Source organism: Notolabrus celidotus, chromosome 21 (genome assembly GCF_009762535.1).
Source record: "Notolabrus celidotus isolate fNotCel1 chromosome 21, fNotCel1.pri, whole genome shotgun sequence".
NCBI classification, from domain to species: domain Eukaryota; kingdom Metazoa; phylum Chordata; class Actinopteri; order Labriformes; family Labridae; genus Notolabrus; species Notolabrus celidotus.
This window is the reverse complement of record NC_048292.1, coordinates 26,054,723-26,068,703: the sequence shown is the minus strand read 5'-3', so window position 1 is coordinate 26,068,703 and position 13,981 is coordinate 26,054,723. Positions and strand designations below refer to the sequence as shown.

The window sequence follows — 13,981 nt, the reverse complement described above, 5'->3', positions numbered from 1 at the left end:
TGAAGGGATTCTTCAGGATGTGTTTGTGTTTTTCAATTTCTGCTAAACATAAAATAATGTTCAGCAGGGTTCTCAGCAAATTCTAAATTCCTTACACGTGTCCCACATAGCCTTCTAGGTAGCTAGCAGGTAGGCTAACATTTGTGAATGTCAAAATAGTAGTGGATAGACTTTTTGGTAGAGATAAACCGATATGTTTTTTTCTGGGCCGATACCGATACCGATTATTAGTAGTCAAGGAGGCCGATAACCAATATTTGGAGCCGATATTAATTTGCAGTAAACAGGGAAATATTGGCGTCAAAATTTTGAATAATACAAACTCCAACACTTAACCCTGTTTAAATGCCTTTAAGCATATGTACATTAAACAGCTTTTCAGATTTGCAACATGTTAAAGATTCTTTTTTTATCTTAGACAATAGACATCTTTGTTTTAAAGTTCTAACACAAAGTGCAGGGAGCTCTGAGGCTCAGCAGCATGTCTTATAAAGTTCAATGAAAACTTAAACAAATAAGATAAGATAAGAGATTCCTTTACTCGTCCCACACGGGGAAAATTCAGGTGTTACAGTAACAAAGATGACAAAGTGCAAAAGAAATATATAAAGCAAACAAGAGCCTATAAATGAACAATTATTAAAACGTTATTAGCAATTAGAATTAAATTCAAAATTAAAGAGGTAAAAGATACGCATAGCTTAAAATCACACACACACACACACACACACATATATATATATATTATTGATTATAGAGTCTGACCAATGCAGGAAGAAAAGACCTGCGGTATCTCTCCGTGAGACACTGCGGCTGAAGAAGTCTGTCACTGAACGAGCTACTTAGTGTTGTTATGGTCTCCTGGAGGGGGTGTATAAATAAATAGCTCCCTAAAGTTTTCTATAGTAAATAAAGTCTTTCAAAATGTCAATATAAGTGAAATGTTAATGTTTCACTTATCTTTGTTTTATGGGGATATTTCAGTGTTTTTGAAGGGGGGTTGTATGAGTTTTAAATCAATAGTAATTGTAGGGGCCACAACAGATGCTGCTCAGCTCGTCCCCTGTAATGAGAACATCAGGAGAAATGGAACACAAGCCAGGCTACAGTTTCTGCAGACGGTGTCATTTCTGCCATGTGATTTAATGAATTTCGAGCCAAAATAACCCAGTTTTAAATTGATCTCTTATCGGCCTTTGGATTTTCAAAAAAGGCCGATGCCGAAATGCGTCAAAATGCCGAATATCGGCGCTGATAATCGGTCTATCCCTACTTTTTGGACTTGAGTGGCCCGACTGGGGCACTGACTAACGCAGGTGTGGCATTAAGCTTGTGTGCACACATTAATGACCAGCATGTCTCAACTAATCATATGATGACTAACACATATTAGCTGTTAAATTCCTTTGTATAATTTTCTAACTTTCTTGAACACAACAGCAGAAACTTTTAAGACTTCTACGTGTTCAGTGTTTTATTCTGTTATATTCTTTATCATTTCATTTAGCAGATGCTGTTGTCTGAAGCGACGTACACGTGAGAGAAAGCACAGCTTAAGCAAGGCAAATATTTTGGGTTAGCACTCGGGGAGGCCATTCTGGGATTGAGGGGGGGGGGCTTGGGCAGGCAGCCCCTTTGGACAAGCCCCTGTCACTATTACTGTATTGAAAAGAATGGAAGATGTACTTTTTTGTTTAAATGCATCCCAAAAAAATGGAATCCATAACTTTCAAAGACTCTTCTTTCTGTCAGCACATCTCAGTAAACTGGTAACAGTTCTAGATACTTATATTGCACGCATTACAGGGAGATGATATCAAAATGTTCACAGATTTTCAACTTGCTATAAGTTCCTCTGCTGCTTCATCATTCTGTCTAGTGTCTCCTCTGTCCCCCCTGTGTAACGTTTATGCAGCCTTGGAAAAAGTAGCACTGCCCGAAATTAAATTCCAGCATTTGTTACAACAGTTCACGGCACCACTTCTCTGTGAAGAGAGTGTACCCCTCATGACTGAGGCCAGCTGTGCCTTAAAGCTACCATGCAAAGGGGATGAAAGGTGGAGTGACATGGTGGACGAAGGTGCACAAAACAAGGACAAGTTAATCAAAATCTGGGGCGGGGTGAGGATGCCTTTTTATAAAGTTGTATTTTTGGGGCATTTTTGCCTTTAATGGACAGGACAGCTTAAGAGAGACAGGAAATGTGGGGAGTAGAGAGTGGGGGAGGACATGAAGTAAATGGTCCAGGCTGGAATAGAATCTGGGACCTCTGTGAACAGGGCTATAGCCTCTGTATATGGGGTGCACACTAAGACCACTAGGCCAAAGGTGCCTGTATTATGCCTTTTGAAGATGTTTATGAATGCACTAAAGATATTTAACAACTGTCATATAGCCGAAAAATGATGTCACGAAGTATGATGTCTGAAAGTGGCTAGTACCAAAAAAACTGAGACTTTGTTTTAATAATATTTTAAATTAAAATTGTTTTCTTCATGAAAGCAATTTTCATTTTAAGTTTCATTTTAGAGCTTGTATGTCTTTATTGAGAGGATGGGACAGTGGATAGAGCAGGAATGATGTGCAGAAAAGAGCCACAGGTTGGAATCAAGCCCAGCTACCTGCTTGAGGACTGCAGCCTCTGTACATGGGGTGCATGATATAACCACTCGGTCAAACTGGCACCCCTATAAAATACAGATTTGTTCATAAAAGAGTCTTCCTAAGAATTGGTCTTGAAAATAGAGGGAGTCTTCTTATAATAGGGGTGGTTTTATATTTGGACCAATACAATGGCTACTGTAACACTGCCAGTCAATGTGAGAAACAACTGCCTCAGTAGCTCATTGATTAAAACTTAACACCAAAATATACAGACTCATATAACACTCTGTTTATTTTATAGGAACTTTAACACGACTGGTTAGACACATGACAATTACTGCTCTACTTGTCCTGGCTTATACACCGCCAGTCAAAAGTTTGGACACACCTTCTCATTCTATGGTTTCTATTTAGTTTAATTATGTTCAACATTGTAGATTAATACTGAAGACATCAAAACTATGAAATAATCTGGTTTTGCTATAATCTGGATTACAACAGTAGTCAAACAGGGCTATCCATTGTGTACCAACCCTACCTCTGAACAACACAACTGATGGTCTCAAACACATTAAGAAGGCAAGTCATTCTACAAATGAACTCTTGACAAGGCTCATGTTAATTAGAAACCATTCCAGGAGACCACTTCATGAAGCAGACTGAGAGAATACTAAGAGTGTGCAAAGCTGTCATGAAGGAAAAAGGGGGCTACTTTACAGAATCTAAAATATAAAACATATTCTGCTTTTTTTAACACTTTTTTATTCATTCAATAATTCCATATATGTTCTTTCATAGTTTTGATGTCTTCAGTATTAATCTACAGTGTTTACAATCATTAAAATGAATACAAACCCTTGAATGAGAAGGTGTTTCTAAACTTTTGACTGGTTTGTTATATACTGTATATATATGTTTTGTTTTGGGCATTTTTCGCCTTTAATGGATTGGACAACTGAAGAGAGACAGGAAATGTGGGGAGCAGAGAGAGGGGGAGGACATGAAGTAAATGGCTGAGGCTGGAATCGAACCTGCAACCTCTGGGACGAGGGCCTCTGTATATGGGGCGCGCATAGACCGCTAGACCCCAATCCTGGCTTCTATTTAACAGAGTGTCTTGGCTTAGTTCTGAAACACTATGAGTATTTTTCTTTCCCCTGACTCACTCACTGGTTAACTTATAACATAAAAATCATTAAACTGAAGGAAAACAGAATAATCTCTGTCATCTGTCCTCAGCTGGTTTGAGTTTGCTGAGCAGGTGTACAACAAATAAAGACAGGCGGGCAATCATTGGCACAGAGAGAGCGACTACAATACAAATAAAGCCTGATAACTTACAATAACACTCAATTCCAGCATTATTAGTAGCTTGACTTAATATCTGCCAGTTAAATCTTATCTGTTATGCTCTATTGCACCCATTCGTGTACTTTTAGGTGCATCAAAGGCATCAAACTGCAGCACAGAAGATTTGACTAAACACTGAATTGATGCAAGCATTGATTTTTTAGATGCAAGCATTGATTTTTCCAGAATTCTTATTCTGTTTTGACACATTACCAGTGAAAAGGTGCTTTTTGTATCAGCTCCTTGCTCCTCAGCACACCAACTTCACACAAACCACCACAAGATGTCGCTCACGTCCTACAGTTAGCTCAGAGCACCTTTAACATGATTTTTAATGACTTCTTGTAAAGGTTTGTTTTAAATGAAGCCCAGTTTAGTCCTGACTCATTCAATCACATGCACCCTCGTCCACAGAGTTGTACTCAAGCCAAAGAAATCATAAAAAAACTGATTAGTGCTCTGAGCTTCTGGAGCTGCCTGTGGTTTGTTGTGCAGCAGCATGTTTGAATAAAGCAGCATTTCCTTGTGGAACAGGTTTTTCTCTTAACATTTCAAGTTGTGATGTTTGTCACTGCGGTACATTTCCTCAGATCAGAGCCAGCAGACAGTCCCGGGTGTTTTACTGAACATTACTTCCTGGAGTACTAGAAAGAAGAACATGAGGTGAAGGCATGCTTAAGAAATCTCAAGAGAGGCCTGCTGCAGCTCTGCATGTATTTCACCTGGGATTTAGAATCACTTAAACTATCTTGAATCATCTGTATTTTCAATAACATCAAGATTATTAACTAAGATTTTTTAAATAGATGAGTGATAATGACATGTTGGAATTTGTATCCTCAAAACATGAAAAACATGAAATTTTCCTCCTTGAGGGATTACAAAAAAATAAAACCATATATTGTATTTTGACCCCAATTAAATGATTTATAATCAGCAGCTGATTGAATGATATATTTAATTGTTTTGTGTCATTGTTGTTCATGATATGTGTTCACAGCTCTAGATTAATACTTCAGGGACTTAGCTTAGTAGATAACACAGACTCTTCTCTCTAACTCAACCCTTGGTCAGTCAGTACAGGATTTGTATGTGCTCTACACCTTCATAGACGATCATACTTGTGCACTAAAGACAGAGTCATGAAGAAATGCTACATTCAAATTCATGCTAGTTTTCCCAGGCTACCAACCCTAGCTTTATCTCTTTAAATTTGAATAAGTGAATGAATACTCGAGCATTCAAAAATCATGTCCCATCCCTTGTTCTTAGCTAGACTGCATGCTCCTGTTGGTTTGATCTTGAAGCTAAAAATGAAACAGTGATAGCAGTGTCTGTGTTGTCTTGCAAATGCAAAAAAAAAAACAATGGAAAAAAAGTGCACACTTATTTTTTTATTCCCTGATAAATCGATTTTAACTATTTTTTCATGTTTCCTATAAAAACTAGCCTGGACTGTTTAAAGTTGATCTTCTGTACACAATGTGTTAAAATTCATATAGACAGAGCTTTGAGGGAAAAAAAACATTACATTCCATCTCTTCTTCTTACAATATCCTGAAACTCTTAACTGATGACTCACTTTCCTTTAAGCTTCATATTCAGAAACTTGTAAAGAAAGTTTTCTTTCTCACAAAAAAAGGCCTGTTTTTCTTTTTCTGCAAAAGCAAGACCTGTTGCTACCTGGAGCTGATGTCCATCCTTTTGTAATAGCATAAAGGTAAACCATAGGCCTAAAATTATGACTAATCTCTTAATTGTACAACTTTATTATTGTAATTCTACAATGTTATTTTCACAATATTGAAATTTGAATCTTGTAAAACTATGACTTAAATCTCAAAATTAAAATAAAAAAATCCTAACACCCCTGATTGACTATAGTGATGTATACATGCATTGCCTTAACTCTCTTAAAACTGCACACTCTGGAGATATAGAACTTAAGGCTTTTAACGGATCACTGCTCCCTGTATGCTCAAGTAGCCTGGCCTGCATTGACCAGTGTTTCCGAAAATGGGGGTCGGGACCCCTGGGGGCGGTCGCAAGACATTAATGAGGGGTCGGTAATCCAAAATTGCGTATTTTACCCATTATTGTAAAATATATATCTATATATAGATATATATATGGAGAGATTTAAAAAAAATTATATATATATAAAGCCATTAAATAAAAATAAATGAATACATTTCAAAATAATTAATTTAAAAATATTATTAAACAAAATTAAATAATTTAAAATAAATAAAAATAGCACATTAAAATGTTGCATTACTTTTGTGTCTTTCTTTGTGACCTGATGGCTCCTGAGGTTAGGGTTAACTTTAGGGTTGGTTAACAATGAAGGAATAAAAGCATCAGTAGCAGCAGGGTATTTCACAGCAGCACAGTCACATGTACATGTAGTTTGCAAATTTTCTGTAAACCAGCTAAATGATGTTTCTTTAATCACTTCGGGGAGTCGAGGGTCTCTGGCACCTTTATTTTGGGGGTAGCGGGCTGAAAAGCTTGGGAACCCCTGGTGTAGACTGGATCACTAGCATGTCCTTATTTTTAACGCAATTTTGAACTGCTTCCCTCTTATTTATGTAATTCCATTCATGCCAATGCAAAAATGTTGGAAGCTAGTCTTTGCTGTGACCCATTCGCAAGACTCCAATGGTGTGATTGTACTGAGGTGACTCATTTTGGAGTCCTTAGAACAGAAATTTTAATCGTGACCGACAAACTTGTCTGAAGGTAAGAAAAGACTCACCTTCAAAGACTGTTCAAAACTGACCTGACAGCAAACACGCAACTTCCTCTCCATTTTCTAGATCAAATGACTTCCAAACCGCACCATGCAACGAGATGATGTCTGTCATCTATGATTAATTACATCAGGCTGGTAAAATGTTTAGCATTATGGTAGTAGCCATCAACCACAGCTACATCCCCTTGCTAGTGGTGGTTTGCTTGGCTACAGCTTTAACATTACATATGATCAGCATTTAGGACCAAGAGTAAAAAAAAATTCATTATTTGTTGAATCATTAGTCATTTAGTCGACTCAACATGCACATCTCTACCCGAGGGTGCGCCCTGAAATGTGGGGGAAAGAATTCCAGGTATGCTTCTCCTGCAGCTTGGAATTTGTTACAGAAGGGTTTGAGTCTCAAGGAGCGTGAACCTTTCTTAAAGTAGACTAAAGGTATCGAAGGAGGATGCTTCAGGTTGTGAAAGTTGATACGTGACCCCTCATATGTTGACTTGTGTTTGTAAAATATCTGAAATGTGTACTACAAGGAAGCAAACCAAGTATATTTAACTGACCTTCAAGCTTGAGGTGCTGCAGAGCGCTCTCAGGCAGCGAGTGGAAGGAGTTCCCAGGGAAGTAGGCAGACGGGTAGAACACATGGGGCTTCCTCTGCTTCAGGATGTGCTGCAGCAGCTCATACAGGACGTCCCCTGCAGAGATACAAAGGTCAAAGGTCATCATACGTCTGGTCACAGTGTACAGATGCATATTATGGGAATTGTAACACTGCCGTCTTCCGAGGAATCAGGTCCCCCTCCTTCTTCTTCTTCTTCTTCTTCTTTTTGCTTTCCAGGCAATGTAGAGCTTAGGCAATAATGGAAGAGTCAGTAAAAAGGCGGAACCAGGTTGGAGTGACGATTTCAGGAGCGGGCGTCATGACCCGTGGGACATATTACAACAATCAGATTTATCATGGGTCAGTAGTGTAAAAGACAAATACAGTGTTTTAAAGACTTAAGCAAAACAACAGTAACTCTAACTGTGAAGGCCTTTTGGGCACCACTCACTAAATACTAGAAACATGACAGTTCAAGATTATGCAATTTAAGTACATTCATGAATTATTCATGATGAAGTGTTCGGGACACCTTTTGATCAATATCTCAAAAATTGAGATTTTGGCATTTGAGTCATACAAGATCAAAGTGTTAATACTGAGAAAATAAAGTTGTATTTAAAATTATACGAGTGAGGTCATAATTTTGCTATTTTAAAAGGAATGGATCAGTAGTGCAGTCTGCAGACGCCCAACCTTAAATGAGGCTGCTCTTCATCTCGTATCAAGACAGTGATCATCCTGTGAGGTTAGAATTTAATATAAATATAATTACAAAAAAAAAGATGATACCTAATCATCTAGAACACCAGCACCATGGTGTTGTAAGAATCAGGATTCTGAATACAACAAACTGAGGTATCTTGCTAGTCCCTGGGAAGGTAAAAAACAACATAAACAGCAACCTGTCAAACTCCACAGAATGATCCATGTTCCTCATTCTGCTGCAGGCGGCTGGATGCTCTTTTAATATTTTTGCTATATGATATTTTTGTCTACATATAAATTAACAATAGCCTGTAATTAAGACGTATGTCCCATAATATAACAACTGTACTTCTTGTGACGTTACGACTTTATTCTAAAAATCTTAATTTGTTATATTCATTAAAGTGATTCTAATCGTAAACTGTAGTTCTGTCCTATTAAATCAAATATAATTTTTTAATGTTTTTTCAATTAAATTATTTTTATCTATTTTCATTTACAATTGAGTAGTTTTCAAATGTATTAATACATTAAATTATTATTGTATTCACTTGTATTTATCTATTTATTTAATTATTGTATTTATTAATTCATACTTACTTATTTATACCTTTGTATTTATTTATTTAATTCAATGTTTACATTCATTTTCAACGTGTGTTTTCTTTTATCCCTCAACTTTTACTCGTTCTTTGTTTATTTTGTGTGTGTCAGTGATTGTAGGTGTTATATCTTTACTTTAAATGGAAATGTTTCTTCATAATTAACTTCATAAAAAAAAAAGGATATAACTGAAAAAAAAAAAAAAAATACTTAAACCAAAAAAGTAACTTTTTTTAAAACATTTTAACATTTTAACCAATGATGGAAAGTTTATTCTTATAAAATTTAATTCAGTTGGATTTTTAAAGAACAAGCACATGTCCTTACAATCAAATCTACATAGCTGCAGTACACCAGGCATTGTTAGCCACTTAGCAGGCAGCGTGAACTACTTGTTGATATAAGCAAATGGGCTGTAGCTCTGTATGACCCTGGTATTCTCCTTTAAGTGGTGATACTGTAGTGGTGACACCAGGCACAAAGCCTGAGCAGGAAGTCCACTGAATGATTAACAGCTGTTTGTTTCCCCTGAACACCGATAACAACGGCTCAACTCCAAGCATGACGGAGCATTTGTATGCCTAACAGACGACCCAGAGATATGGTGGATTTGATTTTAACATTTCAAGACAATCATTACAACAATCTTTGGGGTTTTGTTAGAAGTTCACCATAACAAGGAAATGACTCTAATGAAGGAAGTAATGCTGAACAAGAGCACACAAACTCAGACACCTCTTTCGGTTCTCACTTTCTGCTCCTGTGGAGCGGAGTCCAAGTGTGAGCAAAATTCCTGCTTGCTATGAATATGAATTTGTTTTGATTGAGGATTTAAAAAGCTTGTTTCAAACAATCAAAAACTTCACACAAAGTTATATTGCATCTTTATGAATCATAATTATGAGGAATTTTAAGGAACAGGTGAAAATCTCTAAGTTAGTCACGGCTGATTCATGAAACATGAAGGTGTTACAGAGCTTCACAAACTGTGCCCATTACTATTGGAAATGAGGTTTAGAAATCAAGGAGGGAGGGAGTGTAATTATCTGGGTTGCTGCAAGAGGAAAATATGGCGCAAAGCAGGGACTGATGGGAAATGTACTTTTGAATTCCCCTGAAGGAGGAAATAGACGAGTCACAAGAGAAAGAATCTGCTCTGTTCCTTAAAATGATATTTTCATAGAGGGGGCCGAATACATGTGTATCCCTCAGTGTGATAAATCACTGCACACTCTATCCATCAACACCATACAAGTGTTGAAGCAGAAACAAAACGGGCTCAAAGCTCTGAAGTTGCACCGCCGCATTTTCACAAAGATTATGTCAGTGGGTGACATAAGAAGGCTAGAACTAACCAATAAAGTCTGCGAAGATGAATCAGCTTTTCCAGTCTTTTTTCCTCCCAAACCTGAGGTTCTCACAGGATGTGAAAGTCTTTGCAGAGCTGAGATGGAAACATTCTAAGATGAGCTTGACAACAGCTGTCAGCTGGGCCGAACGTCTCCACAGACTAATCTTTGTAACGTAAGGAAATTTAAAAAGGGGACACAACGGGACCTCGGGTTGAAGGAAACACCAAAACAGTCTCAATTTTACTTCATGTCACATTGAATCTTCTGCAGAAGAAAATTGGCCTTTTTAAATCATTTATTCAAAGATGAAACAATTAAATTGATCGAATAAATCTACTGTTTTCCTTCTCTTTTTGTTCCTTGTGTCAGTAAAGTACATCACGATCGGTCTGATGGCAAATCAGGCAAAGGCTAGAGATTAAGAATAAACTTGCATTAGTAGCAACATTAAATTTAGCTTCATTATGAGCAGAGCAAACAACAACTGCAGAGCTGGATCAACCCTGTGGATGATTCTGAGATCAGTAAAAAAAGAAATACATGAAGAAGAGAAGAAGAATGTATAATGAATAGGGGAACCAGTGATCCGATATGTAACAATCATTATTACCCGGCTTTCTTACTGATCTCCCAGCTGTGTAAGATGCTTAATTCTGATTGGTCAAAACCCCTTCACAATAGTTATTAACTTTCACTAACATAGAGAAGATGACACAGATCCATAGACATCTGCAGAAAGGTGCTGCAGATGTTTTATCAGTCTGTGGTGGTAAGTGTGTTCTTCTATGCTGCAGTCTGCTTGTGAAGCAGTATAAAACACAATGATGCGAGGCGACTGGACACACTAGTGAAAAGAGCTGGCACTGGGATTGGAACCAGGTTGGACTCACTGGGAGCTGTGGTGGAGAGATGCACACATAAGAAGCTAGAGGTCATTCTAAATTACACAGATCATCCACTTCACAACTTCTTTATGAACCAGAGAAACAGCAGCAGTGGACGGCTCATTTCTCTGCGCTGCATGACTGAGAGATACAGAAAATCATTCATCCCTGCAGCCATTAGGCTTCAGAACTCTCTAGCCAATGGGAGATGAGCTGACAGACATCTGAATTACCTGTTTTATGTGATTTTTATCATTTTATCTGCCAGACAACCGAATTTCCCTTCAGAGATTAATAAAGTACACTCTGTTCTATCTATTCTATGAGCAACACCAGAGACAAACTGATCACACGTCATGTCAAATCAATCCACAGAAAAGAGTTCAGACACATTTAGCTTCTAAGGTGAGGTAAAACTATTAGTTTCTGTTAGCATCATATTGGTAAACAATGTGGCTAAAACCCTAGTTTTGGTTAGCATGCTAATTTGATAGGCTAAACAACACAGATACTTCCATATTGGATGCTGTCCAGCAATGTTAGCATGGAGCAGAGCAGGTGAGTGTCATTTTGGGTGGGCGGTTGCCACAGAGAAAGTTTAACCATGAGCGGGGGTGAGACAGCAGCAGTGTTAAAAGGTGTGACTTTTGTCTGCTTTATTTTAAAGGTGTGAACAGCAGAGCAGAAAAGGCAGATAAGAATCCATCGCCATGGAATGCTAACTTCTGTGAAATCACTGGGACTATTTTTTGAAAAAACTGTAAATATAAATCATTTTAAATCAATAAAATAATCTTGTTATCAATATTTTTTGCCAAAGTGTTTGCATTTGAATTTAATAGTCGGGTTAAAAGCAGGATACTGTCTGGTTAGCAGGTAGTTGAAGTATGAGGCACCCTTTGTAAAGTTCTGCACACTGAAAATAACAGGAACAATTCTCCACATTTTTAAAAGTCACTTTTTTTTAATCCTAATTAGAGCAATATTTGAGATCTTCTTCACATTTAACTTTAAAAAATATATATTTAAGTTAATATCACTGTTAACTCTAAATGTTAATTATAAATCGAATTGTGACAGCTAAATGTTAAATATAAACGTTAAAAATAAATCTAAATGTTAAATCTAAATCTTAAAAATATTAAATGTTAAATCTAAATGTTAAAAATAGATTTAAATGTTAAATATAAATGTTAAATATAAATATAAATGTTAAATATATATATATATGTTAAATATAAATGTTACAAATAAATATAAATGTTAAATATTAAATACAAATGTTAAATATGATTATTTGGCAAGTGGACTGGTGGCTGGAGAGGTCCTGGTTCACTTGTCTGGGCACTGCTGAGGTGCCCTTGAGCAAGGCACTGAACCCCCAACTGCTTGGGGTGCGCTGGTTGATGGCAGCATCCTCACTCTGACATCTCTCCCTAAGCATTTTCACTGCATGTGTGTGCATGATTGTATGTATATACTGTGTGTGTAGCATGTCCAAGAAATAGCACAAGTGAAAAATTTGAATTTCCCCCCTGGGGGTTAATAAAGTACCTTTCTTCTTCTTCTTCTAAATATAAACTAAATTTTAAATATAAATATAAATCAAAATGTTAAATCTAAATGTTAAATATTACTCCCTGCTAACCTATCCCTTACATAATGTCAATACTTTTGCTCGATGTTCAGCTGTCATTGTTTTTTTTCAGCAATCAGCTGTTTCTGTTTTCATTTCAGCATTTCTCTGAGTAATTATTCTATTATATATTTTCATTTTCAGCCACATATTCAAATTTGAAACATTCCTCCTCCCACACTTTCTGGATCTCACATGTTTTGGAGGCTGTGGAGGATTTTCCCTGAAACATTATCTTAGATTTCATAACCCTGATCACTCACTCCATCCCACTCCTCTTGTGACTACTAAACCGGACCACACCTCACTCTCACGAACGATGACAAGTCTAAAAACCTAAAAAGGAAAATGGGATCCAAAACTAGCTGAAACAGAGCCGCTAACTTTGCTGTCATGTTTCTGGCTGCTGGTGTTGCCGGGGCAACACTTGAGGGTGGTTTGTACTTCCTGATGAACCGTCTCCTACTTCCTTCCACCGGCAGCCTCGCTGTGACAGCTGCCTCCCTCCTCTGTCGCCTGACACCGCAGCTCTCCCTCCTCTGCTCCAGCTGACTTTATTGATTTTTTAAGGGTGTAGTTTTGTGGTAAACACATTGATTTTAAAGCTTGGCAGGCACATGTGTTCATGTACTACAAACTATAAAGCGACTGAAACCACCAAGCTTAAAGAGTTGACCCTGAGAACATGTCTTTTATGATAAATGTGATTATGAGAGGATATTTCAGCTGCCTTTCTGCTTTGTTGCAGCATTTTTTTCTCCTTTTCTGCAACAGGTCAGGGTTTAAGAGTTTTATGTTTGCTTCAGTTGTTGTTGTTTTTTTTTTAAACACTGCTGTTTCAAAGATTTCCAGCGTTTGAAAGATCAGTACAGTCTTCAGGACATTCTTTAAAAGGTGGAAATAAAAGAAGAGATGTACCAGAGTGGGGGGATCTGTAGCGGAAGTCCTCCTTTGTGAGCAGCAGCAGAGCTTTGCCGTTCATCTGGAAAGAGCCGCTGGTGATCGGCCGCAGGGCGAACTCCTTCTCTGCCCACCGCAGCCACTGGGCCACATCCTCCCTGCTCCAAAACACCGGCTGCAGACCTGGAGGGGAGGGGGGGGGGGATATGAGGAAAGGGGGGGGAGAGGGGAAGGAAGTTACCATCACAGTTAGATTAGAAATATATAAATAAAAAAAGGTAACCAAGTGGAGGTGAAGAAAAGAAGAATGAGATCTGTGAAGAAGTGGCAGAGTGATGGGGGGGTTGGGGGTAAGGAAGGAAGAATGAAGGAAAGGCAGGAAGGAGGGGAGGTTGGAGGGGGGAGGGAGAGGAAGGAAGGAGGCAGAGGCAGTAAAAAGGATATTGAGGAAGTGAAGATAAAAGCCAAAAGGAGGGAGTGATTACGGGAACGGCAGCAGAGATAAAGAAAAAAAGATGAAGGAGGAGACGGAGTCAGATGGGGAGGGGAGGTTAGAATAAAAGATTAAAAGATGATGGGTTAAGGCGA

At 37.8% G+C, this 13,981-nt stretch overlaps 1 protein-coding gene across 2 annotated transcripts in view; it reads right to left on the bottom strand.

Moving 5' to 3' along the window:
• etv6 (ETS variant transcription factor 6) overlaps positions 1-13,981 on the bottom strand; it is a 54,004-nt gene that overhangs the window by 4,845 nt on the left and 35,178 nt on the right. For both annotated transcript variants that reach the window (XM_034673904.1, XM_034673905.1), the window contains exons 3-4: positions 13,412-13,576; positions 7,270-7,404 (exon numbers count right to left, since the gene is read on the bottom strand). In XM_034673904.1, the coding sequence (XP_034529795.1) occupies positions 7,270-7,404; positions 13,412-13,576 (300 nt within the window). The remainder of the gene's footprint in view (positions 1-7,269; positions 7,405-13,411; positions 13,577-13,981) is intronic.